We start from the raw sequence: 27,078 nt of genomic DNA on the forward strand, positions 1-27,078 counted from the left end.
TTTATTAGAATTATATCCCTATATTGCTCCGAAAATACCAACTACTAATAAAAATAATAGATCTCAAACTATCCTTTTTTTAAGTATTTCCATCTTATATAAATTCAAAATGCGTCGTCTTTTTAACCTTAAATAAAATAGCCTTATAAGGAATAATAAATTTATCTTCATTAGAAATAATACTTATAAATATATTTATTCATTTTAGATTGTTTCTATCTAATATATTTATCAGTTAATCTTCAAACTCTATTTAATTCATATCATTTTATTTGTACTTTTTCTCACCCTTAAAATTGCAGAAATCCATTGAAGGTGCTTATAAATAAGGGATGTTTCACTGTTTCCTTCAATCAATCACGGCAGCTGAAGCACGATAATTTAACCGTAGATAACACTGAATGGTATTAATTATATTGGCAATGTATTTATCTTCAAAGCAATAAATATCTTTCAGTTTACTTGTCTCGTGGAGCTGCTCAGAGAAATGTTGGATCACGTTGCAAGAAATCAAAGAAACAAGCTGAAACTGGAGAAACTCTCTTCAACCGAGATGTAAGAACTTACTCTTATTATTTGTTTTGAAATCCTTACACCTGCATGAGAATAGTTTTGTGTATGTGATTGGTATAATTTTTTTATTTAATCTTTTAATGATTATTGTAAAATTTTTCAATAGTTCATTTTCTTGAAAAATAGCAATACTGCGAAACATTAAAGATATTTAAAGAAATTAAGATGCCCAATTGCTGAATTAAGTGTATTGGGGAGGAAATAATGTAACAGTAATATATTTTATGAAGCTTAATTATTCTGAAAGAAAATTAAGATTAAAGCAAATTCTCTTATTCACTAATTATTTACTGGGAATACAATGCCAAGTGTAATATTCCATAACTCACATAAGTCACATTAGAGTTTTTAACTTAAATGGAATCGTATGTTTAATAACTCTGATAATATCGGATGTAGCTACATATGGCAGCATAGAAACATCAATAATACTAATGGGTTTTTTTTATGACTAAAATTATTAGATGCAGTGCGAAATTGCTTTATTCAGTTTTTAAGAAATATTTTTTAAATGAAGTACAGAAGCTCATTAAAAAATTTATTTAAATCATGTGCCTTGATTTTATGTAGTGTGCATATATACAAAATCTATAATGACGCTAAGTATTCTTGCTGCAAAATATTGTAAAGTTAATTACGTCAATGATGCAATGGGTACACAGTAACGAAGACGGCGAACCTTGTTGCAGTGTTTCCGGCGAAACAAACAATCATCAGTTGTTTTCAGTTCGCTTGGATACACGTCCGAATTTTATCGATGAGGGCAAAGAATTCAAAACACAACACAGTTTCGAAAGTGCTTGTGACAAGTAAAAAAATTTGTCAGTGGCACACAAAGAGAATGTTTAAAATTTGTAAATAAAACCTCAGAAAGTATTCAAATATTTGGATGAATAAAAACTAGCCGTTTCTTCGTAAACTGTGCGGAATTGTTATTCTTAATTTTAAATACTAGTCTATGTAAATAATGTTGATAATATAAGGGTGTCGGCAAAATATGGCTACGTTTTATTCACTTAGTTTATGTTCCATAAAAAAAATATCAGTTTTTTTTTTTTTTTTTTTTTTTGCAATGTTTTATTGCATGATTTCAATGTGCGCACCATTAGTTGTGCGTAACACGTCGAGATTTCTAGACACATTCTAAGAAGCATTCAGAATCAACATTGAATGGTCACAATAATTCGACTTTTCAGTTCATTAGTGTCACGAATTAACATTGGTAAACAATGTTTTCACGTATCTCCATAAGAAGAAGAGTAAAGGTGCTATGTCTGGAGATATATGTGGCCACTGTATTGGATCCCCTATTCCGATCTATCGTTCGAGAAATTTTTCATCTACAACCTTTCGCACTTCCAAACTCCAGTGTGATAGTGCCCCATCTTGTTGAACAATGACGTTGGGTTGCACGTTCTGTACTTAATGGAAATGCGAAAACTTCAAGCACATCAAGGTAATTGTTAGAATGGATAGCTACTTCGGAAAAGAAAAAAGGCATTATTCAATTGTTCAGAAAGCCACAATACACATTTATTTTAGAGTTCTCTCTCGCTTCCTCCAGTACAGTATAAGGATTTTCTAATCTGCATATTCGAGTATTTTATCGGTTAACAATACTAGATACTTTAAACGTTGCCACATCTAAAAACATTACGCATTGTAGAAAATTTTAAGCATCTTCCCTTTTTTGTAACATTTCCTCTGCAAATGTTCGACGTTGAGACTTATCATTAGGTTTTAACTCATGCGACAGTTGAAGTTTATATGCTTAAAGTCGTAATCTTTTATGCATTACATCACGCACAGTTGATTCGGTGTTTGTAATTAAAGGACCGCAAGGCGAATCGATTTTTGAGGACTATGACGAAAGCATTATTTAATTCTTGTAACATCATCACAGGTTCTGCAAGGGTGGCCAGATTTTGGTTTTGACAATACGCTCCCTTTCGTCATAAACCTTTCATGCAATTTATAAATTGTGGATCTACAAGGTGATCTTCGATTGTAGGTAGTCCGAAATTTACGCTCTATCTATATTAAAGAATGAAATTCGATTAACTGTGATACAAATTGAGCTCGTTCTTGCTGTGAAGCCATTTTGAAACGAGAATGTTGCAAAATGTTGACATAGCGCCATCTAGTTTACATCTCATTAGAAGGAAATTTTAATCGCTTCTTTATGGAACATAAAAAAAAAAAAAATCTTTATTTTTAATTCATTTTTTGAAAGTGTAGCCGTACTTTTCGGACACTCTGTATATATTGTATAAACGAATTGTATATTTTGGTACCCGAAATCTAATGCACCTCGTGTTCATAACTTAAGAAAAATTTAACTTTTATTGTAAATTCTATAGTTGTAACGCTTTTCATATTTTAAAATCAAAGATTTTTAATGTTTCAGCATAATTTTATAATACAGATGAAATTACTATATTTTACTGATTTTTCTTAAATTCATATCAGTATATAAGGTTTGTATGCATGCACGCATTGTAACCCAAATTAGGGGCCGCGGTGGCCTGGTGGTAAGGTTCCGGCTTGTGAGCTGTAAAGTTTCAGGTTCGAGACCGGATTTCACCGAAAAACCGTCGTGTAAGGGGGTCTGTTGCACGTTAAATCCATCATGTCAAACGTCCTCCCGCTGGTGTGGTGTGGCGTGGAGAGGGGGGTGCCAGCTCAGGTGTCGTCCTCGTCATCTGACCGCGGTTCAAAATTAGGAGGTCCGTTCCAAAATAGCCCTAATGTTGCTTTACAACGGGACGCTAATATAACTAAACTAAACTGTAACCCAAATTAAAAATTGTAGTTTCCAATAACAAATTAATTATTAAAAAATTTGACGGTTTTTCCTTTCTGAAGATGGCGCTGATTAAAATGTACTTAAAAATTAAATTTTAGAAACATTTAAACCTTTTCAATACACTTACAAAAATTACCATGCATAAATTAAAATACAATTAAAAACCGGTATTATTCATATTTCTTCTGAATAGTTCTGCAGCAAAAATTATTCTCAAGTTAATAAATAAAAAAGAAATTGAAGAGAATTTTTAAAATATGAACAAGACTGCGACATAAAAATTTCATGTTTCATTTATGCATTACATAAGATGGAAACTATAAATCCTCCATGTGGTACCATGCCCTTCTGAGGGTGTCATCTTGTACAATTTTAATTCCCTTTTTATTCTCCCATTTCCATTTTTGACATCAGGAATTCTCTGTCTACTTAAGGTGTATGTACACACTTGAAACTTCGAAAATCGTTCAAAATATCGAATATTTTTTTTATTGCTTAATACTGTTCTCTGATCCTTTAGCTTTCAAACGATGCCAAGATGTTGTCAATATTCGAAATATTTCTCGAGTTATAATTATTTTTCTTGAGGTGCTTTCATTAAAAACTCTAGTTACGGTTTTTTTAAAACTCATTTTATGAAGAATGATATTTTTCCACTATGTTGCTTCATTCAAACAATCATAACTCAACAAGAAATGAACCAAGTACAGCTATTTATATATCAAAATAATCTGTATGAAATAGCGGATGTTTTGTGCCTCAATCAAAGTTATATTTATAGAAATAAATTTTCAATAGCTGTTTAAAATTTAAAATGACAAAAAAATCTCGCTTTTTCTATTCATCGTTGATGAAAAAATTGTTTAAAAAAGACTATAAATTTTTATAACTTGTTTGAGGCAGACAACATGAAGACTAATATTAGGTATCATTTCCAACTAGAATTGTGTGTCTGTACAAATTAGAATTTAAGATATCATGTTTCAAAAAATAGGCTAATTAGCTCATTAGATATTATTTAATTAATTAATAATTGGTGTAATATGGTTTTTTCTCACTGAAATGAGTTTAAACATATATTAATAACCTACAGTGAAAAAACTGGATTTTTTAAAGTTAAAATTTAAAAAAAAAGTCTTCAAGTGTGTACGTACACCTTAACCAATCGGGGTAGTAATACTTGCGCTAATTCATTAACTAGTACTATGTGAACTCAAGCGTTAAAATGGTTGCCCCATTGAAAACTTTGTCTATAAGAGTTTGCCCATTGGCAACGTATGACATTTGGTAATCAATCAATATCAGTGAGCGAATGACACTTCATATCCCTGATAACTGATAGATAAATATATAAAACATTACAAAATATTAATTAAAAATATGATGTATTTATAGTTATTGAAAAGTAACTGAATTAATGCAATTCTTGTAAAATAATAGTCAACATCACTAAAGGTCTGATTTAAATTTTATGTATTGTTAGGATTTTACATAATTTGTTGGGATTAATAATTATGACAGAATTCGCTAGAAAACAAAAATTAAACTAGAGGATTCTTTAAATTTCAATTTAAAATATTTTCTTTCTTTATTAATAAAAAACAAAAGCGCTGATTATGTTTCCAAATGATATTGCTCACAGTGCATGCTTTTTTTACAATGAAATTGTTCATTCATTTGTTTTAAATTCAATTTTATGCAAATTAATAAGCTGTCTGAAATAAGTGCAACGGGAAGCTTATGAATAATTATAAAAATAAGTACTGGTTAATTTTTTTCAGAAAAAAAGATATATAATTTCATGAAGAAAATGTTAAAAATCACTGAAGTTCATTCAAACGATATATATTATCTCATTTTATTCCAAGTTGGAAAATCTGTACAGCGTATATTTCATTCGGTTCTGATTCATTTATTGTCATGCTTAAATACATCACTCCATGCACGTGTAATCAATTTGTAAATGCAGTATCTACGTACACAACATTAAAACGCTTGATTCTTAGATACTATGTCAGTTATTATTATTCGCATGTAAAGCGAATTGCTACCTAATTTCTCAATAGCATTATCAAATGATTTACATGTAAAGCGAATTGCTACCTAATTTCTCAATAGCATTATCAAATGATTTACATGTAAAGCGAATTGCTACCTAATTTCTCAATAGCATTATCAAAAGATTTAATGTTATTTTTCAATTTATTCTAAATCTATGTATAAGTAAATAGGAAATCGCATATAATTTTGTAATTACTTTATATTTTATTCTATCGTTTCCTTTTGTGGATTTCTTGCCAATAGCGGAAAATTACCAAATTTGGATAATCGTATAGATTGAACTTTCGTCGGAGTTTTAATTCTATTAAATATTTAAGCTGTAAAATAATACTTATTTCACAACCACATAAGCAAAGTTTGTGGAATCATTTTTCGAGACAGGTTTGCCCGACTGCATTTAGGAACAAGTGTTTATATTTAAAAGTCATTATTTAAATATTTTAACAAAAAATAAATTATTATTATGCCACCTCAATGCAAGAAGAAAAGCATGTAATATCCTTAGACAGGAAACTTTCTTAGTTATAATATACTCTAATAATTTTATTCAAACATTTTAAAGATAAGGTTAGATTGTTCAAAAGTTGCCTCAAAGTTAACCTCAAATCCTTGTTTAAATATGATAATCAAATCAAGTGGACTATTATCTCACTCAGAAAATAGTTATAACTATCAATCATCTTAAATTAGAACAATGCAAAGAAAAAAAGAGATAATAAGGGACATAAAAGATATCAAATATTAGTTCAAACAGAACAAAAATTAATGTTGCGTGTTTCTGCATCGTACGCGAGCAACAAACGAAAAAAAAAAATTAAACAAATGGGGCAGTTCATAAAATGTCAAATCTGAGTTCAAACATTATATACTGATATGAATTTGAAAAACATTAAGTATTTTGCTTTAATTGAGTTTTAAAAAATTGGTGCAGCCATTTGGGAAATAATTTTCCTTAATTAGACTTATGAAACAGTTTTAATAAATTGGGTTTTTTTTTATATTTTAAATGACATATCTTAAAGCTTTAATATAAATAATATATAGTATATAATATGTATCTTAGTATTTTTAAGGTGATTAAGTAAAAAAAATTATGTAACTTTTGTTTTATTAAAGTTACTTTTTTCACTGTTCATTAAAAAATGATAAAGTGGGTGAAATACGACAAACTTTCCTTATATCTGCCATTGTAAAGTGCCATTTTGAAATCAAGCATCCTAGATCAAACTGTTTTTCTTCTTAAGGTACCCAACAGAAATGTCAAGAAAACGGAGCCTAGTCGATGGGTAATTATGTGTGGAATGCGGTAACCATTCTATTTACCAACCAATTAAATGAGTTTTTTTTATTATTAATTTAAACGTTTGTGTCACTGAAACTATGATTTAAAGCCAATTTCTATGTTCAGTCATAAAACAAAATTTCAACTTCCTATCTTTCTTCAAGCTTCATATGATTTCTTCCTATCTAGCACATTTTCTTCAAACTTTATATTATTTCTTTCTATCTAACACATTTTATTCACTCAAAATGTCTATTTTCTTTAGTTCTTAGTGATTTTTTTTTTCATAAAATATATTAATATTCTAGAAGTTTCAAGACATTTCTCTGTATAATAACGATAGTGATTATGTGAGTAAAATTCATAAGATTTAAAAAATTCTTTTTAAAAAATATTCACAGTGTAGGTTTGTTGAAATGAACTTCGTTCTTTTTCCCTTGCTCTGAATAATGTATTGCATAAAGAGAACAGAAGAATGCTAATATTCTATTATTTAGCTGTTACAATTATATTTTGCTCACATTTCTTCATAACATAAAAAATACCCTTTGCAATTATGTTTTGATTAAAATTTGAGTTTCTTATTTTGTTTATTAATGTCACTTATTTAATTATGACACTATATTACCTACTATATAATTGAGACGCTCATTCTCAGCTTTTGAAACAACAACATAATTTTCATAACAACAACATTTTTTAACAACAACGTAATTTTCTATAATTTAAAAGTAATATTCGCAGAGTCCTATTTTTGAAATTTACTTATAAACCCCTTTTACATAATTTATTAAGTTTAATTTCTTCTGAAATATACATTTTATTAAATTAAATTTTAAAGTAGTTTTACTTCTGCTAAAGTGATGTAATGGAAACTATTGTTATTAACATTCGTAATATTTTTAATAGTTATTATAGATATTTCAAATTTCAAAATAAAAAAGATCTATAACTTTTTGCTCCTACTTTTGACAGACTAATTCATATTATCTTTGGCCACATTTCAGTCAATATAAAAGTGAAATGATTTTTTTTAAATATTTAACATAAATTACAGCTTTACAGAATATAAATCTAAACAAACTTATTAGTACTAAAGGAAGAGTTCTAATTTCATCATTAAATCCTTAATTTTATCAAAATTATTCAATATCTTTAATGGAAATATATTGGTATAAAAATCCATGTAAAAAAGTATTTACTTCAAACGAAAATCTGAAATTTCATTATAAATTAAGTAATTCAAAAAGCTGTTATACCTCTTCAAAAAAGAAGGTTGTTCGCCTTAGGTTGTTCGAAGGCTTAGTTGTTCGCCAAGTTTTCCTGCCAAAGATGCTTAAGCTCCAGTAAACTTAAAACATGAGGGCAAATGCCACTAGTTAATGAGGAGCGCATCTGTCTTACAACTGACCAATCATCATACACTTAGTACTCGCCCTGAGAGTCCCCGGACATTTCCTTCTAGCTTAGTGATCCAACCCACCCTTAGCCTCTGCCTGAGTCAGATTGTCTTTGTTTTCCGTGCAGTATTCCTACTACTTACTCAAATGCAGAACAATCGGCCAGCTACCCCCACAGACCCCCTACTCTTCGCTTGGAATCTAGGCGACAATCCATTTCCGTGGATGACGTGGCCCGACGCTCATCTGGCGCCAATGGTGGATCAGGTAATCAGCTTAGTTCTTTTCTAAGTTACAGCAGGTTTTTTATTTATTTATTTATTTTTTGTCAATCAGAATAAAAAAATAGAATTAAGTAGATAGTTCTATTTCTGTCATGCTGAAATAAAACCAATCCGATTTGGTTTTTCATAATAGAAACAGTTTTTAAAGACACGCTTTTATTCGGGTACAAAAAAGTAGAATTCTTATTATTGCTATTTTCTATTTAATTTTCAATTTTTTATTATTAATCTTTTGGTAATTTGTCATCAATTTTTTTTTCACAAATTCACTGCTCACTGGTACAATTAATTTGAAATAAAAATTTCATTTTAATAATGGATTATTAAATTTTTAAAAATATTAAAATAGAATATTGTCAACTAAAATTTCTCAAAATTTCGAAAAGTGCTCGAAATTTCAAACCTAATATGTTAGGAAGTGAGTCAAAAATCGTTTAAATTTTTTTTAATCATAATGTTAAATAAAATTGTGCAATGAACAGTACATTTCTTGTTAATCAAATTATTTTCATTTATAAGAATCAAATTGTGCAATGAGCAGTACATTTCTTGTTAGTCAAATTATTTTCATTTATAAGAATCAAATTGTGCAATGAGCAGTGCATTTCTTGTTGGTCAAATTATTTTCATTTATAAGAATCAACTTCAAGCAATTCTGTACAAGATAAAAATGTCACTGAGATAATATTAAACAAGATAATGCCAACAAAATAAATCATTATAAAGAATGTTCTCTGTTATAAATTTTAAGGACTTTTAAAATTTCAAAAATTATTCCATTGAATTAATTTTAAAGAGCAGTTAATACAATAACTAAGGTAAGGACAGTATACAAATACAATAACTAAGGTTGCTAATAACAGCTGATTCTGAAGGTGGTTGGAAATTTTAAAATTATTTAGTGTGTAAAAAGGCTCCAAAGCTCCAAATTAAATGTCTGCTCTTTTAATGCTATATACAATTGTAAACTTTTTGGGCAAAGCCTTTTTAGATATTAAATACATTTTATTGCATATTTAAAATAATATGTAAATTTAAATAGTATATATATTGAATTTTGAGTTAGTATACAAACTTGAAATCACAAATGTAAGAAGGTTTAAAACATAATTTTATACTGAGAATTATTATACGATTCATCAATTAGAAAAATATATAAATAAATAAATATAAATAGAATTAGTATTCTAATATATTCAACTTTAGAAAACGAATATGAATCATACTTTATGACAAATCATGTAACATGATTCAAAACGAAGTCTAAATTGGCTTTCTATGTATGGAAAATGGTATAATATTTTTAAACATTATACCTTTTACAAGGCTGATCTTTTAAAAGGATTAAGAAGTAAATGGTTGTTTGTAAATGGATAGTCATTTTGAAAAAGGTTTGGTTCACTTCAAAAGTTGCATTTCAAGAATTTGAAAAAAAATTGCATCTTCGTAGCTTATTCTGATTATAGCATAAGCTTTTATATTTCAAACAATAATTACTGAAATTAGTTTTTATAACAAAATTATGTATGAGAATTTAAACATTAACCAACATTTAAAAAAATGTACATCTGTAAAATACAATGTTTTTCCATTGGCTTAAAAGCTGTTTTCTTAGTATGCCTGCATTTTGAAAAAAAAAAGGGGGGGGAACAACTTTTTAAAAACGGTATGTTCCTTAAAACTGCTTTCATCTTTAATGACAAAAAGCAATAAAAATCCATTTAAATTTGTTTAGTTAAAACGAAAACAATTCTAAACGTAACATAACTAGTTCTTTTCCCCAATTAGAAGAAAGGATTCTTATGTTAGAAATATCGAAAAATACGTGTGAATAATATACGAGGAACAGTGAAAAAGACACTATGAGTTAAACGTTTGAGAGCAATTAATTATACACTAAAGATTTGAAATTTCCATTAGCATTCAGCTTTGTATTTAAGAAAGGATTTTTCCTCATCAGAATAAATTTTAATTTGCACATTGCAAAAATGGACTTCTAAGATCCCATATAAGACTGTATATATTTAGATGATGGTTGGTGTGAAAAAAGTAAACTTTTAACTATCTTTAAAATTTTGCAGGTAAGTATATTGTATTTCTAAGGCTAGTTCAAATTGTTTAACATTGTGCAGAAGACAACTATGTTCAGTTCCTAACAACTATTCTTCACTCCCACTTGTGTTTCGACTTAAATGCTTTTCACATTTTGTTATCTGCTTTGAATAAAAAATGAAATAGTAGTGAAAAAATTATGTTTTCAATTCAAAAAAAAAATTGTCTTCTGCATTTGTTAACAATGTAACCAATTCAAACAAGAGTACAGATTTTCAAATTTACATCCAGATTTGATCAGTTACTTTCTTAACATTTCAAAGAATTAAACTCCGTGATTTAATTTCACCTTTATTTTTATTATTTGAGTACGCGATCTAATTAAAACATTACTCATCGATTATGCATTATTCCAAAATTAAATTGATATTCTATCGTGTACTCTTTTGCTTAAGGCAATGGTTTTCAAAAAATAAATTGAGCCATTTCAAAATCACGCAGCAATTCTTTGATTCTTTCAAGCTTTAGATGTTCCACGATCCTACCCTACCCTACCGGTTCAAAACCCGTGAGGGTATCGTAGAACATGATTAGCTATGATATTTCTTACAGAGGCTTCATCTCCAGATTCAAACCTCCTTCGAGTGCAAGCCACCTTGCCTGGACGACGCCATTCGGACAATACCATACAACCTCCAAGGATCTTGATTGCCCCTTCGAGCCCAGATGGATCCTACACCCCCGCTGGGGTGCAGCAGAGAAGACATTCTAGTGTCTGTCCTCAAGATGTGCGATTTCAATTTTCGACTACAAAGGTATGGATAAAAAGAACCAAAATTAAATCTTCAATTATAAAATTTCAACACATTAATGTAATTCATTAACTAATCATTTCTAAAACCTCATTCTCATGCAGTACATATTGTCAATGTTTAGAATATTTTTTGATGCAGTTTTATTAGTTACATTAACGTAATCTGTAATACAACGAAATAATTATTATATTATGTCATTGCATTATGCTGTCACAATATATAATATGCAGCTAATGATCTCCGCTGTTCCATTTTTATCAAAATTCCACATGTTTAACTGTGTGGTTTTTAACGTATGACATTTTCACCTATTTTTTATTATCTACAATTTGTACGTAATAAAAAAAAATTAACGAAAATTTTCAGTTATCGCATCTATTGCATGTCTGAATTATATTCTAACTGATCTTTCTAGTTAAATTCATTATTAAAAATCCAACTAGAAGTCAGCCAACCACAACGTTTCGCTGACTCACAATTTTTCTCATTCTTGCATAACGCAATCTTTGTCCAGAACACTCCTACGTGTGAAAAATCGAGCAATTTAGGTCTCTCCGATTCTAGATGACCGGAGATGAATGAGCTTGTAAGCATGTTTCTCAAGCGCCCAAATTAATTTTTTTATCAAGAAGAATTGCTTAAAATTTAGTTTTTGCATGGATACCACCAAATTCGTATTTTTTAGATATAAAAGAGAGAACTAGAAATAAAAGACAAAAGTGCCGTCTAGAAGACTTCAGTTTTAGGCTTGTAATGTACTAATTGCTATAAAGGTCTACCTAGCTTCAAAACTGGTATTTTTATAAGCACCTGAAGTGGGTTTATTCGTAAATCTAAAGAAATTAGCAGTATGTTCCCATATTCTTTCAGAAGTAAAAATAATCTTTTAATTCGAAATTTCCATTGATCATTCTACTGAAACATTAACTCTCTAAGTGCCGATGTTTGTAAATCCTTATTTAGATGCAACATTGGCAAATAAACTCAATATCTTTAAAGAAACTATTTTATATTCTTATTTGTAGAATCATAACATAATTAAATGCTGTAATAGTAAAAAAGACAAACACATTAATCCACGAAAATGACGAAATGTAGTAGAAAACAGACTTAATTCTAACCCCCAAAATTAGATGCATAATTGTTTGAAAGATCCTAAAAAATTGACCCCTTACAGAGAATTCCATTGTTTCATATCATGTAAAATAGTGTATTGATAACTTCGTAAATTTTGCCATTGGTTGTTCATATAGATAAGACACTGAAACTACCTGATAAATGCGGGTGCTGTTATTGTGATTAATGGGACATTTTTCTGCGAGAGTTTTATTAGTCTGAAGTGGAATAAAATGTCTATGCAAAATACTTTCAGCCGTAAATTACTTCCTATATAGCTATCCAACAGGAAGCGAACTTCAGACAAAAGCATGAGAAGTTATTGGAATGATCGTTAGCTCTTGCTTTTCTGGTGGGCGTAATAATAATATCGAATTACCTCCACTCCGATGATGAGCTGTACCTCTGTGTGAAGTGTGGAAAATGAAGCACGCCTTAATGGAGGTTATAATACGTTATCCAAAGTATGCGTTTTTATTTTCGTGGTGACTTGGTTATTCAGATTACCCCAGACGCTCAGGTATGATGGGAGAGGGGGCGATAGCTCATTTTTGGTTACTTTAAATTCCTATCTAAGTAAACGAGTTCTCAATCCGTCTTGCAGTACAACAGTGATCATGCAGATTGATTAACAGTTCAATCACTGTTGACAGGACATGCCTCCTAGTTAGAGCTCCACGCATTTGACTCTCATAATAGAGCCTATCATGCCTATTTTACAATACGTGTTTTATTAACTGATTATGTCCTGCATACCATCTCTCTAGATAAATACAGAGACATTACGAATTTCGCATGTTGTAATCTGTATTAATGAGTCCGCTTTGAGAAGAACAAATCTACATAAAGCAAAATCTGTTATTTTACAGATAAGCCCATCACCTATACAAACCACACCCAATATGGGAATGGATTTCTTGTCATCGGGCCGTTCAAACATGCGTCGCTACTCTGCAGCAGCTCTTTATGCCAGCAGTGGTGTACCAGCTAGCTGCAACAGCCGTGGCCCCAGCCCTGCGGGATCTGCATCCAGTTTGCTACAGCAAATAGGATCTGGAGTGGTAAGGAATTTCATTTGTTTTATCCTTTCAGTATCAAACTACTGTGACCGCCCGAATATTTCCTCCAGATTTTCATCTCCTTCGTTAAGTATGATTAACTCAATACCCAAGACGCCTGCTTTGTTCCTTTAAAGTGCCCTATTCTAAAGGAGTTGCGTTATGCAGAGGTATAAACCCGTTCCCTTCTATAAATTCCCTTATTCGTTATAGAGAAATCGAAGCACTCTTTCATATAACAACTTTGGAATACAAGTTGTTTTTGACATATTTGGGGAGGAAGAGGGTATTTCACCCAAGTTTGAAAGAGGAACTTGGGCATTTTAGCATTCTGAAATCCAAGGGCTTCTAGATTAGTAGGAATCAGATGGTTAATATGAAGCCATCTCATACAAGTTCACTTTCTATAAATTTTAAATTTAAAAATATGAATATCAGTTGTGAATGGCTATATTCATAATAATGTACCATAATATCTACCTTATGTTTTAAATATAGAATATTCATTCGAAACAAATAAATTAAAAATTTAATTTCAAAACTTAAATAGATTTTTAGAGTATCATTATTAGAACTCCAACTTTTCGTCCAACTAAGCTGTTTTTCAAGGAATTTAATATTTAAGATTTTCTTTGTCGATTCAAATTTTGTTTTCATTCAAAAGTTAACAATTTTAATTACATCGTATCAGATTAGTAACTATTTTTTATCTATGAAAATATTTTTCATTTCCCTGTGGATTCTTGTAAATTATAACAAATTAATTACGATTTCCAAATTCTATTATTTGACTCCAAAAATAAATTGGTATCATCCTTATCATCTTTTCCTTGGCTCAGGAACAGCAAATTACTCCCAAAATAGGAAATAGATATGAGTTTATTCTAGTTTTCTGGAAAGTGTACTGAGGCGACTCATGTATAGGGACTGGGGAACTTCAATAATGCCAACTTTATTCTGTGTATAAATATAATCACCTCTTTATTTAATTATAAAGGTAATATTTAAATCCATCAACAATCAAATAATCGAATTAAAAATTTTATGAAATATTTTTATTAGTATGTTAAGAGGTAGAAAAATTTTTGTCAAAAATATGGGCGTCGACATAAAATTGTAAAAGTGTGAGGAGATAGTAAAAATATTCTAAATTGGAATTTTAGTCACATATATATTTTGATTTTCATGAGTGTTTAGTAATTTCTTATGCTATTCGTTGCAGCTTTGTTTCTTTATAGCATTATAGAGCCTTTTTTTTTTTTTTATTCTAATCTGTTTTGAAATTTTGCTTTCGTACCAATATTTTTGATAAAATAGAATTATCTTCTACCTTTTACAGCATAAAAAAGTATTTTCAAAAGAGATGTTATTATTTTTTTTCTTTTAGAGCTCTCAGTCTTCAAGAGAAATGCAGTTAAAAAAACAATATGCTTCTCTTCAAAGAAAATAAACATTTCTCAAAGTACTACGAGTAACTCTGTACTAATACCCTACTGCTCAGCACTTGCAGTAGTAAAGCGTATTAGTTTCTTGTTATATGGTTTCTGAAAGAATAAAGCTGTTACCGAAAACGCATCACAGCTCTAAAAGCAGTAGAAGCGTGGTTTCAAATTTTGAAAAAAAAAAAAAAAAAAAGATTCGCAAATCTAAAACTTAAATAAAATAAATCTAAATTAGCCATAAATAAAAATTAAAAAACCACCAAATATTTATGACTAATCATTTAAAAAAATCATGATTGGCTAAATTTTTAAAAACAAGAATAAGAACTGCTGGAAATGTAATTAAACATTTTTTCAACCGTCACTTTTTAAGTAAAATTAATGAAGAATTAGCATTTGGTCAGTTACAATTTCTTTGTTAAAACTTACCCACATTGTCAAAAATTTAGTTAATTTTAATTAGTTAAAAAATTTTAAAAACTGATATTACATTGCACAATTATTCATTTCGGAATATTTTACAGCACCTGCATAGCTACTATACACTCCTCCAAACGTTGAGCACTTGACAGTTTGTAGATCCTGAGCGCTGGATTTTGATCTGAGAGCTTCCAATGCCAATCGTCGAGAATTAGCATTGGAGGATGTTTCAATGGCTTGCTGTCTTTTTTACCCGAGTCAAAGAAATATTCATAGCAAGCAATTCATTTGTGTAAGCGTTCGGCTACAAAGCATAAGTCATTTCCCACCTCTAATCGCATAAATGTGCATTTTCATTCAATGAATTAACAAATTAGAACAAGACAAGTTTGTTTGTCTATCTAGCAGAAAGTAAATGAACACGTTAATTACAAAACACGATGAGCTAGATAAATAAAATTCTGTACATAATTTTAGCATCTAAGAGTAACCCTGTATCAAATTCTGAATTACAAGGTCGACAACCTATACTGTACATTCCTATTCATGCGAAAGCGATAATTTTAAAACACAATGACTTAGAAAAATGAAAGATAATATGGGATCTTGTTACTAAAATTACAATTCTGTGTCAAATTTTGGTTTCAATAAGTCGGCAAATAAGTTTTCAAAATGTATATTCGGTTTTCATCGCTATACTATGAAGTACAAAATGCTCATGTGCGAGACTTAAAATCAAAATCTGAGCACCTGTCACGTTTAAAGCCTTTCCCAAGGTCCAAGCGAGGAAGTTAATACCTCTATTACAAAGCATGCGAAAATTCACCTCTTACTAGTTTGTTTTTTTTTAACCGAATTTATCTTTGTTTGGATATTTCAGTTTCTTTCCCTCGTGGTAGGAATTCTTTTCCAATTTTTTTTTTTATTGGAAAAGTAAATCTCTAATTTGTTTGTCAATAGTTGAAGAAGAATGGACAATAATATCACCAAAGTATTTTTCAGTCACAATGATGTTCATCTAAATTTTTGAAAAAAAAAAAAAAAAAAAGGTTAGGGATCAAAATACTAATGTTAGAGACGAAAATGTCTTCTTGCTCTGTGTTTCGTTACCATAGCTGTTTGAATCTCCCACTCCTATAAAAAATGAAATTATCTTTTCTCTTTATTTTGGAAAATGATCGGTTAATTTCAATTTGATTTCTGCATTTACAATATGGTTTTTGTCCTTCATTCTCTTAAAATGTTCACGGTCAGAGAGACGAATGGAACGTATTTCATTGCAGTTGAAAAAGTAACCAAACCTGCCACTCGAAGGGGTTTGAGTGGCCATTCCTAGCGTTTATTTTAAAGTTTTGTTTGTGAGCTAAAAGTTCCAAACAAATATAAAAGTGAAGATTGATAGGAGTGATCTCTATGCAGGCTCGGCCATTTAATAGAGCTTCACTGTATGCAATGCACAAGTGTTTTATAAACGTAATGTTAATATTTTTTCGTCAGTTTTAAGTCCGAAATTTTTTAATGCAGCCGTAAGATGGGATAATAAAAAATGTTGTACAACAAAGCATATAAAAGTACTAGGACTTTTTGTTTGTTTACTTCTTCTCATTTCCAACATATTAGCAAAAAAAGGTAAGAGTAGGGAAAAAAGGAATTTATTGCCAAAAGTACTTTTAAACAAATAGATACTTTTAATCCTAACTACCTTGAAGATTCAACTATTTATCATTTTGCTATCCAGTGCCCTGTTGGAAGAATGGTGCTGCCAGTAATGTGAAGTGGGCCGACGTTTCTTTGAAGCTTCTCATTAGTCTAGAAGTTTTGGCCTTTTAGTCAGTTCTGCAATTCAGAGAAAATGAAACTTACCTTGCTTAAATCGTGTTTTTGATAATAGGTACAAGGACTTTTCACAGCAGAATTTGTTTAACAAGTCAAGTTCGAAATAAATGGAAAATGCTGCAATTCTAAGTAACATGCTTACCAACTAGCATGCCAAGATCGAGTTCAGTTATATTAACTTTCTGTTTTAAAGTAACAGTAGGGCTATTTTGGAATGGAACTTTTGAACCACAATCAGATGACAAGGACGACACCTGAACTGGCACCTACCTCTCCAAACTCTTGGTCCCGACAGATTTAACGTGCACCAGACCCGCTTACACTATGGTTCTTCGGTGGAAGCAGGTCTCGAACCTAAACCCACTGATTCTGAAGTCGAGACCTTACCATCAGGCCACCGAGGCCCGAAGAGAAGATCGAAAATCTGGTTCAACGATATACACAATGCTTGAATCTTTATGACGATTATGTAGAAATGTAGCAATGTTTGTACATAACTTTTGATCAAAAAATTCATTTTATTCTCTACTATTCTCATTTTTTTTGGTCCATTAAAGCTTGAAATAAAACTCTTCATATATGGCTGATTTTTTTTAATGTATAATTTGGTAAACGATTAAGCATCTTAAAAAAAATACTGATTCACAATATTTAAAAATTACACATAATTCTTAAAATCATTTTTTTTAACTTTACAAGTGTAGCACAATAATATATATGTTTAGATATTCCAAAATGTTTGAATACTTTTAAAAATACTATACAAAAACTTATAAATTTTAATTATCTTTACGAAGCGTCATTTTGAATTGTAAAGCAATAGAATTTCAAATTTTACCTTTTTAAAGTTAATTGTTCATAACTGTGAAATTTTTGAGCCTTTTCTAAATGAAAAATTAAACTGGATTTATATATCAATATTAAAGGAATCATGCTCGTTAGAGTTTTCTGTTTACTCGAATCCTAGTAACAAATCAAGATCATTCTTGTTATCTCTCCTCGCTTTAAAAGTATGAAGATACTCTCATGATGAGGTTTAAAATTAGACACTCATTTGATAACTATATCTTCCTCAAATAATTTTGATTCCATAAGAAAAATTATATAATTTTTGGGAATATTAAAATATTATATTATGCTCGATTACATACAACAAATCAGCTTTTCAGAAAACGAATGTGAAACGATTTTTCGAACGGAAAACTCGCAGACAAGAAAGAAGTAAAATAAAACACTTAAAAACTAACTAACTTAAACATGTCATCTTCATTCTGCCAATATCTTAAGATTTTCAGTTATTTCTAATGACAACATATAAAATGATCTTTACTAATAATGTTCTTTTCTTTACAGCAATCCCTCTTCGGAAAATAAAAAGTTGGATTGTCAAATCAAAGGTTGGGGGGCGGACAGAGAGAAAAAAACAAACAATACTGACCTAATGTGAACCCCCCCCCCTTTGACAATCCACGACAATGCAGCGACCAACACCTGGTCCTCTTAAAAAGATCTTCAAAATTGATTTCCAACCCTCCATATCAGAACGTGGGAATCTCCTGTTTCAAAACTTTATAGAAAGGAAAGACTGTGAAAGGAGTTGGATTTAATCTGTGTATTGTAGAAGAGAGCCTTTCAGCTCATGCTAAGTTGGATTCTACCGTTTCTATTCAGAGAGCAGTGGATTTAGAAAGAAATGTCTCACTCTACTTTGATGTATACGACTGTACGTTATGTAGTGTTCCATAAGAGTCATCTCACAATCGAATACATTAATGCTAATAGCTATTGTTTAATGATATTAGTCTAGTTAAGACTTAGCTATAAACATTGGGGGGAGATGTTATCACGAATTGATGAAGGTGATCCTAATCACTTTCTACCTTAACAAAGATCTAGAAGTGTCTATTATTATGTACAATGTACACAGGCACTCCTTTTGCAACAAATTGATTTGCATTTCGTCTTTTCAAAAGACTGGCATTATGAAACTCGTAATTATGATCGGTTATAGTTATAACCTTCTACTATATTCATTCTTTGCTATTTGTTCTCGTGACTTGCAAATATTGCAGATTAAGCAAAGATTTTGTAATCCGGAATTTTTTTTTTCGAAACGCCCAAATAAAGCCCTTTAATTGATTCAAAACAGCTCAAAATGCATTTTAAGGTTTTTTTAATTTTGAGTTATGAACCTTAATATAATTGAGATTTCAACTGCCGGGACTTTTCACTTATTTACATTTTTGAACGACAAAAAATTGCAATGCTACCCAAGTAACACATTCAATTTGATAAATATACTTTATCCATGTGCATAACTAATATTACTGAATCATGAATATACATTTATTAAATTATTGAAGCATCTCGTATTTGATCAAAGGAGAATTTCTTTATACCTTTGAAACGCTCAATTTCAGTCGGTATTTTCTGGAGAGTGAGACATTTGCTTTAAGGCTGGCGATAAAATATCTCAGCCTTTCATACTTCATAATTTTGCAAGAATAATTTCTTCGGGGACCACTTACAACTATCAACGATGGTGGAAGTTTTAATAAGGATGAAAAATTCACTGCTCTTATAATAAACAAGAAACTCAGTGTAGGTTTTGCTTTCGATTTTCAGATCATGTTTATACACGTGGAAAATCATATAGCTTCATTGGGAATTCCAAAACGTTTTTTTTTTAAATCTAAATGTGAACTAATTACTGTAGTACATTGTATGGTATATTCTATTGTTGTGTTGTTGTATCTTGAAGAGTTATCATAATATAATGTTTCACGAAACAGGTATTTTGATGCTCTACTGTCCCCTCCTTTTCTCTATATTCTATAACAAATGAGGATTGTAAAATAAAAGGGGGTTAAGTGCCAATACAAGCATAATAAGTAATCCAAAATTGTAGATTTAAAATTTAAGTACGGTGCATATTGACCTTCGAATGAAAAAGGAAGAATATTTGATATGGAAAGCCTGAACTTTTGCTCAACGTATATCTATTAGATATAGGTATACCTCTGAGCCTTGCCTGGCACTTAGTCCCTTTCCTATTTACTTGCCTCAAAAAATATCTATCTATATGTGATTACCAATCAGCGCAGTGATTGCATGTTTCTTGTTTTAGTATCTACGTGCGAGAAAATCGATCCTTTTGGGTTTGGTTTCTCAAACAATCATTCCATTAAGAAAATGATTTTAGAGTTCTCTTATTCCTTCATGGTAGATGTTGCTACATGGTTGCAAAATGCCGAGCAGGTTGCACATGTTTCTTGATGCACTTTGTTTCATTGCCGCACTATTTCGTGTCATGTTTATAGTTATCGTTATATTTCTGGTCGAATTTTCATTGCTGAAGAAATGTTCATGCAAAACGAAGCGCGCTGCCTCTTGTAGCGAAGGACCAATTTTTAGCACATTGCTTCAAATCGATATTTTGCTCTTTTATTTTCATAAAAAATGCTGTGAAAGCAGGCGGATGTTTCATTTTCTATTAGACAAAGGAAAATCACTTGAAAACTCAAATCCATATCTGATTACCTTAAAAATTGCTAAGCAAATATGCTAGATTTTCACATATCAGAGGGCAAAGGACAAACTCTTTGGATATTTTCAACCCACATGTAGAAAAATTTAAAAAATGGGTCCAAGTAAGAATTAGGGCGCTTCGTTTTCTCCCTATTAATAGGGATTGGGAAGTTTTTGTGTTTCGTTTTGAACTGTAGTATAAAGTCATGTGACGCTAGGATTCTATTGAGCAGAGGATCAGATATTCTGCTCACTAGTTCGATTCTTCTTCCTCTCTATATGTTGTCAGTGATTTCAGACACTTCTTTTATTGTCATCTGAAGAAGGTTCATATTTAGCGTTCAGAAATTTTTTTTTTCTTTTTTTCAAATATAAAAGCAATTCATTTTTTGGCTCTGTGCCCATGAAATAATTGGAAAGAAACAAAAAAAACCCTAAAGATTTGCTATTTTTTTAGCCTCTATGGGTTCTAATATATATTCTAATTCAATTCAATTCATGTCCCTAAACATGCATAATCGCTGCTTTACTCAATTGTGGACAATCATTTACAGAAGAGTATCTATAGCTAAGAAATAATTTTTCTAACATTTCAAAACAGTTTACATAAGTAGGAAAAAAGGTAACAATAAGTTGCTAAAATTGTTTTTTTTTTTGGTTAGATTTTTTCTTTAGCCTCCAAATTTTATGATTGGACTTCAAAGAAGTGTTGCTGTTAACTGAGCGCCACACACATCGAATGATGGAAATAACGATAAACGTGCCAATTAATTTTTATTGTAGTCAAGATCTTTTTGTCAAAAATCGTGCTCTGTGACCATTTGTGCACGCCTACGTGTGTTCTTTCTATCAAAGTTTTCTCTTGCTATTCATTCCTTGTACAGAAAACAATATTCATTCATAGCCCTGCGAGGCGCTGTGCATGGTGTGTTTGTGTCTTTTCATGTGCTAAAGATATTAACAATAACCTTGAAAATTCTTTTATGTATTATGTGTTCTTTCATTGCTCTGTTAATCGCTAGAACTGTCTGTTTAAATGTTCATTTATCACACAACAGGAAAATAAATTTTATCTGTGTATTTGCTTTTTTTCATTTATTTCAGTACAACACAAAACAACATTTTCAAAGTTCACACATATAACAATTAAATCGGGAATTTAAAGAAGAGAACGAATCCAAAAAGTGTTTTCTCTCGAAAATAAAAAATACAAAAAAAACGATTTATTATTTTTAACAAAATTTTTTAATGAGATTATTTATATCAGCAGTTTACTTAGTAACCACCGTTCCTTTTAATGAGCATTAAATGATAATATGCATTTTGTTCATGTTGCATGCGTTTAGATTTTTTTTTTTCGGGGGAGGAGCGTTTCTTCCCTTTTTCTGACAACTTATTCAATATATAATCTTTTTTTTCTTTTATGATCATAGAAGGTAATATTATCTAGATGTATTATCAATCTAGATAATACATCTATTCGTAAATCTGTCTAGAAATACAAATAGACAGATTGGTTTCAAACAAATATAAATAAAATCTCAAAATTCGCGTAAATTTTCTGCAAAAAAATAACAACGAGCAAACTGCCAACATTCCTTATCCATTCTCTTAATACGACTTTTTCTGCTCACAATGGATGCCTTTTTACATCATCCCGATAAGTGAATAATTTGCAAAATGTTAATTAAACAACCTCGCAGTTAAATGTATTGCTCATCGCGTCACTGATGTTTGTCTCAGGTAAATATTGCTAATAAAAAAATTCTACATTTTTTTAAAAAATTGAATTACATTTGAAATTGTTGCCAAAAAACAAATTTTATAAATATGGAATTATACTCCTAAAACAGAAACTCCGAGGCTGCTAGCTGCTGGGAAGAGAAATTATTCTTAAAAAAATATGTTGCGATTGAATAAAAAGCAAAAGCAAGATCTTTGGTGCAGCAGGATTGTTAGTTTTCCCATAAAGAGCTAACTTCTTAAAATTTCTTGATTCATAAACTCTCTCTAATTCAGAGTAAAAAGTAACCTTTCAGTGCTCGAAATGCTTTTACCATGTTACAAAACACAGAGAAAGAGAGAGCAATTAATCATCAGTCACAGAAAATAGAACATTCACCTCAAAAATCTACTGCAGATATTAGTGAAATATATTGTTGTGGTTACATAGGATTAGCATAAATAAATAACCAGATTTTAAAAAATTATATTTTAAATACTATTATACATAGAATGAGTTTTGATACAGAAAAATAAAGGAAAACATACCAAGTTTTTTTTTAATATTGCTCAACGGTAATTGTCTGAACATTGGAAACATTGCTATTTCCACATATAGTTGAGGATAGTACGAATTTTATTTTTCAACAAAATGAGGCCCCATCCCATTGGGAGTATCGACGTTCCCAGCTTTCCTAAATGAGGAGCTGGATTGGTCGTGTAGGTAACATTTATTTACACTTCGACATATAGTCAGTCAGATCATAGGATCTTCCCTAATGTGATTTCTTTTCATAGGGGGGAGGTGCATCAAAGACCTTGTTCATAAGTTCCCAATGCCGAACACAGTCAATAAACTTAAAGAACGTATCAATGCTTCATTAAACAGCACTAGCAGTATAAAACCTCAAAATGCGTGGAACGAATGCGATTATTGATTAGATGTATGTCGCGTTATGTTCGTACATCAAACATTAGTAACTAAAAAAAATTAGAATATTTTTCTTTATTTTCATGTATCAATGATTATAATACATGTAATAATTTCGAAACTATAAGAATTTAATATCCGATCATTTATTTATGCTAACCCTGTACTAAAAGGAGCCAACTCCAAAGTAAATTTTTTGAGATATAACTATTTAAGTAAAGTATTATAGAAAAGAAAATTGCTATTTTTTTCCAAATTAAAAAATGCAAAAGTCAGATGGTACTAATTAAATTGCAGTTCAATTTTAAAAGGCAAATTATACGTTCTTAGAGCCTAATTTCAATAATAGATAAGGTTTTATTATATAATAGTTTCATCCTAATTGCATACCTACAATCATGTCAAATATTACTTTATAATATCTTTAGTTACCAACATTAAATCTGCCTGAAACACTAGCGTCGTTTCAGCAGCTTTGTCGATCTCATATTCAGACCCTATTTTACACATTAAAAAGAGTTAAAATTTCTATGTGAAGGAAAAAACTTGTATAATTTCATGATATCAATCATAACGTTAGATCAAACTATTTTAAAAAAATTCGTTTAAAAGAATACTCGGAGACAAAAAAAAAAAAATCCAGAACACAACTTCATACCTTAAATAAAATCTAATATTATATATATATTATTTGATACCTTAGTTGCTGTGTAATTCACCTGTGATTCACACCTGCATTCTAATTAATCCACATTTACTGTCTAATTAGATTGCCACAAGTTAAATACAGTTAAGAAATAGAAAAGAAGGGGTCACCTAATTGGAACGATGGTCCGAATCGTAGGTATAAACACCATGGCAGCGAAGGTATTAACAGAGTTTATCAAAAATATTTTAACAAGATATATTTAAATAAAAATTATATAAGTAAAGTAAAGTCGTATAAAATTAATTATATTCAAAATAACTGTTATATTGGGGGTGAGAGAATTTGAATACAGGTCATATTTTTGGTCATCATGAATACAGTCACAAACAAGTCTATCAAATTTCGTTTATTTAGCACAAATCCTTCTTGGTGTTCGAATTTTTTTCCGTCAGTGCATTATCCAGTGCTTTCCACGTTAGATATTGTTGCATGAACTCAGCGTTAACAATTATGCATCAGAAAGAAATAACACTTTATGATGAAAAGCTCTAGGTCTTGTAATATTGATTGAAAACAGAACTTTAATTGAATTATTAAAAAACTAAATTCATTTAAGGAATCTTTTGTTTGCAGAAGCTTAACTGATCATAAATTAAATGTATGCTAATTAAGATTCTTATAACAGGTATATAAAATATATTGATATTGCCTTTCGAAATAAAAGATATACGATATATATCATTTAGTGACTTTACATTTATAACATCAATTGATGAATTAAATTATTAAATATCATAATAAAAATTATAAAACTTTGAGAAAAGAGAAAATATTTTAAAGATAATTCATGCCTATTAAAGAATGCATGAAAATTGCGTTCTTAATATTTCAAATATTTATCATTTCCACCCAGAAGAATAGAGTTCAAATTTACACTGTCCTTGTAAGATTTCTATTTTCTTAGATTATATCAAAGTAAATTTTCCTATCTATTCTCCACAAAGAGATGTGTACCGTTTCTGAGACAAAACCAGCAACAGTAACGGCGCACTATCATATAAACATTTTTGTACTTACATATAGTCATAACAAACTCGAAGATTTAAGCCCTAATATCAACTAACCATAGTGACTTGAGATCTATCTTGTTAGTTGGTTTCCAAGTTTTTTCAAGTTTCTGGGGAAATTAATTTTTCCTTCACTCCACATCTTACTTTTATTGTCTTATCATCCACACATCTCTCCCAAAATAAAAAAAACGTGGCCACTAGGTACCCCTGATACTATTCCCTGGAAAGAAATGCATGTATCCACACACATAATAAATGCATTTTCTACCTTTTACTACCCGCATTCCTTTGCCAATTTTTATAAAAACATAGAAAAAGGACGATGCTTAGATCATTGTTTTCTTTCTTACACTTCAGATATCTTCCAGCTTTGATAATGCTATGGTCCCTCTTATTTCGGGGAAAATATTGTAAGCACAGTTTCTAATCATTAGTATAAGTAAATTTTAACAACGAAGTCATGAATTTTAAAGAACCGTTCACCTAGGTAAAATTTATTCTCTCCAATTTTGTAGAATTTTGCATCAGTCAGAATGGCGCTGGATCTCTATTACTTCTATTTATAGATGAGTAAGCCCCGATTCTAAATTTTTTAAAATCGAAAATATCCAGAGGTACCGAATTTCGAATTTTTGTTTTAAATTTGATAAAAAAAAATTTCAATTGAGGCTAAGGTCAGCAAAAAAAAATGAGTATGATGACTAATCTACCTTTAAACACGCTATAAATAACTGAGTTTCACTAAAAAAAATTAAAAATTAAAAGATTTTCCATAAATATATTTTCTGGGTCAGGTTACAACTTCGTTCCAAAAATATCTACCGAGGTCCGCGAGCTTTACAAGCTTGAATTAGAATTACAACACGAATCACTCTGTTACAATGCTTTCTTGAGACATTTATTGATGGCGAAGATCCTATAAACGGAAAATTTCAATCATTCAATTTGCATTTATATTTATCATACTCCTTTCAAAAATTGTGTCTATGCTGGAAAGAAACTTTATAAAAGAATTGAAATTTTAATTTTCTGTACCTCACAGCGAAATAAATGCGTTTGGAGCCATTAATCAGAGGCAAAATTAAGTTGGGATATCGTAAATCTTTAAAACTACTCATTGTTTTCATATAGATTACATAAATTCACACAGAATTAATGGTTCTATAGACAGAGTTAACATTAAATAGTTACAGCGCGGCATTAATTCAGATGTTAGGTATAGATCTTATTTCGTCCACTACTCACATATGGTGCTGCCATCTAGCAACCATGAAAGAAACTTAAAAATTGGGAAATAATTCAACTTCTTTTCATTTCAAATTTTGGTGTTAAGGCGTCTCTTTTAATAAACAAAGCCTATTAATTCAAACCAATTGCAATTTAATTTAATAATAAAATATATGTTAGAATTGTCTAAATTGAAATAACTTTCTACCTAAGAACTTTGGTGACCACTTTATAATAAATTTTTCAGCAAGATATTTTCGGAAGATCCCTAACTGAAGAACTAGAAATAAAAAAAAATAAAAAAAAATCTATAAATAATTTAGAGATTTCATATGGTGCTGTAAGAAATATTGCATTACAAAATTTTCATGCTAATAGGGTATTACCACCGATTATATTCCAAATTAACTATAATATTAAATTTAAATCTAAAGAAATATTTTCTGTTTCAATTCAGGAAATTCGATTGTTCCAAGACTTCCTTTATCGAAAAAACTATTAATAGGGACTTAAAACTTTTTTCATTCGCGATATTCTCCTTCAGGGAAAAGTTGAAGTTTGCAACTCTAAGGGAACGAAAATAAAATAAGCAAATTTATCACGACTCCCAGCTTACGAAATTCAAATATGCTATGAAAGTACTAAGCATGGGCACAAGTTAATTTAATATCTCATCTATTATATAATATACTTATTAAAATATATTTTAATGAAATGTTTTATATAGAATTTATTAAGTGGCTGTTACTATTGGACAATCTGAACAGCTACGACTATCGAAACAAACAATCTTAAAACTTCGATTG

The 27,078-nt window shown here is 30.0% G+C and overlaps 1 protein-coding gene across 4 annotated transcripts in view; it reads left to right on the forward strand.

Annotated features, from left to right (window-relative positions):
• Positions 1–21,753, forward strand: part of LOC129960797 (SCY1-like protein 2) — a 334,172-nt gene extending 312,419 nt beyond the window's left edge. For 2 of the 4 annotated variants that reach the window (XM_056074446.1, XM_056074449.1), the window contains 6 exons: positions 458–555; positions 6,685–6,726; positions 8,250–8,389; positions 11,071–11,273; positions 13,259–13,450; positions 18,499–21,753. In XM_056074446.1, the coding sequence (XP_055930421.1) occupies positions 458–555; positions 6,685–6,726; positions 8,250–8,389; positions 11,071–11,273; positions 13,259–13,450; positions 18,499–18,519 (696 nt within the window). In that variant the 3' untranslated portion in view covers positions 18,520–21,753. The remainder of the gene's footprint in view (positions 1–457; positions 556–6,684; positions 6,727–8,249; positions 8,390–11,070; positions 11,274–13,258; positions 13,451–18,498) is intronic. The other 2 variants (XM_056074447.1, XM_056074448.1) reach the window with 2 other exon arrangements.
• Positions 21,754–27,078: the final 5,325 nt, after the last annotated feature.

This window comes from Argiope bruennichi, chromosome X2 (assembly GCF_947563725.1).
Source record: "Argiope bruennichi chromosome X2, qqArgBrue1.1, whole genome shotgun sequence".
NCBI classification, from domain to species: Eukaryota; Metazoa; Arthropoda; class Arachnida; order Araneae; family Araneidae; genus Argiope; species Argiope bruennichi.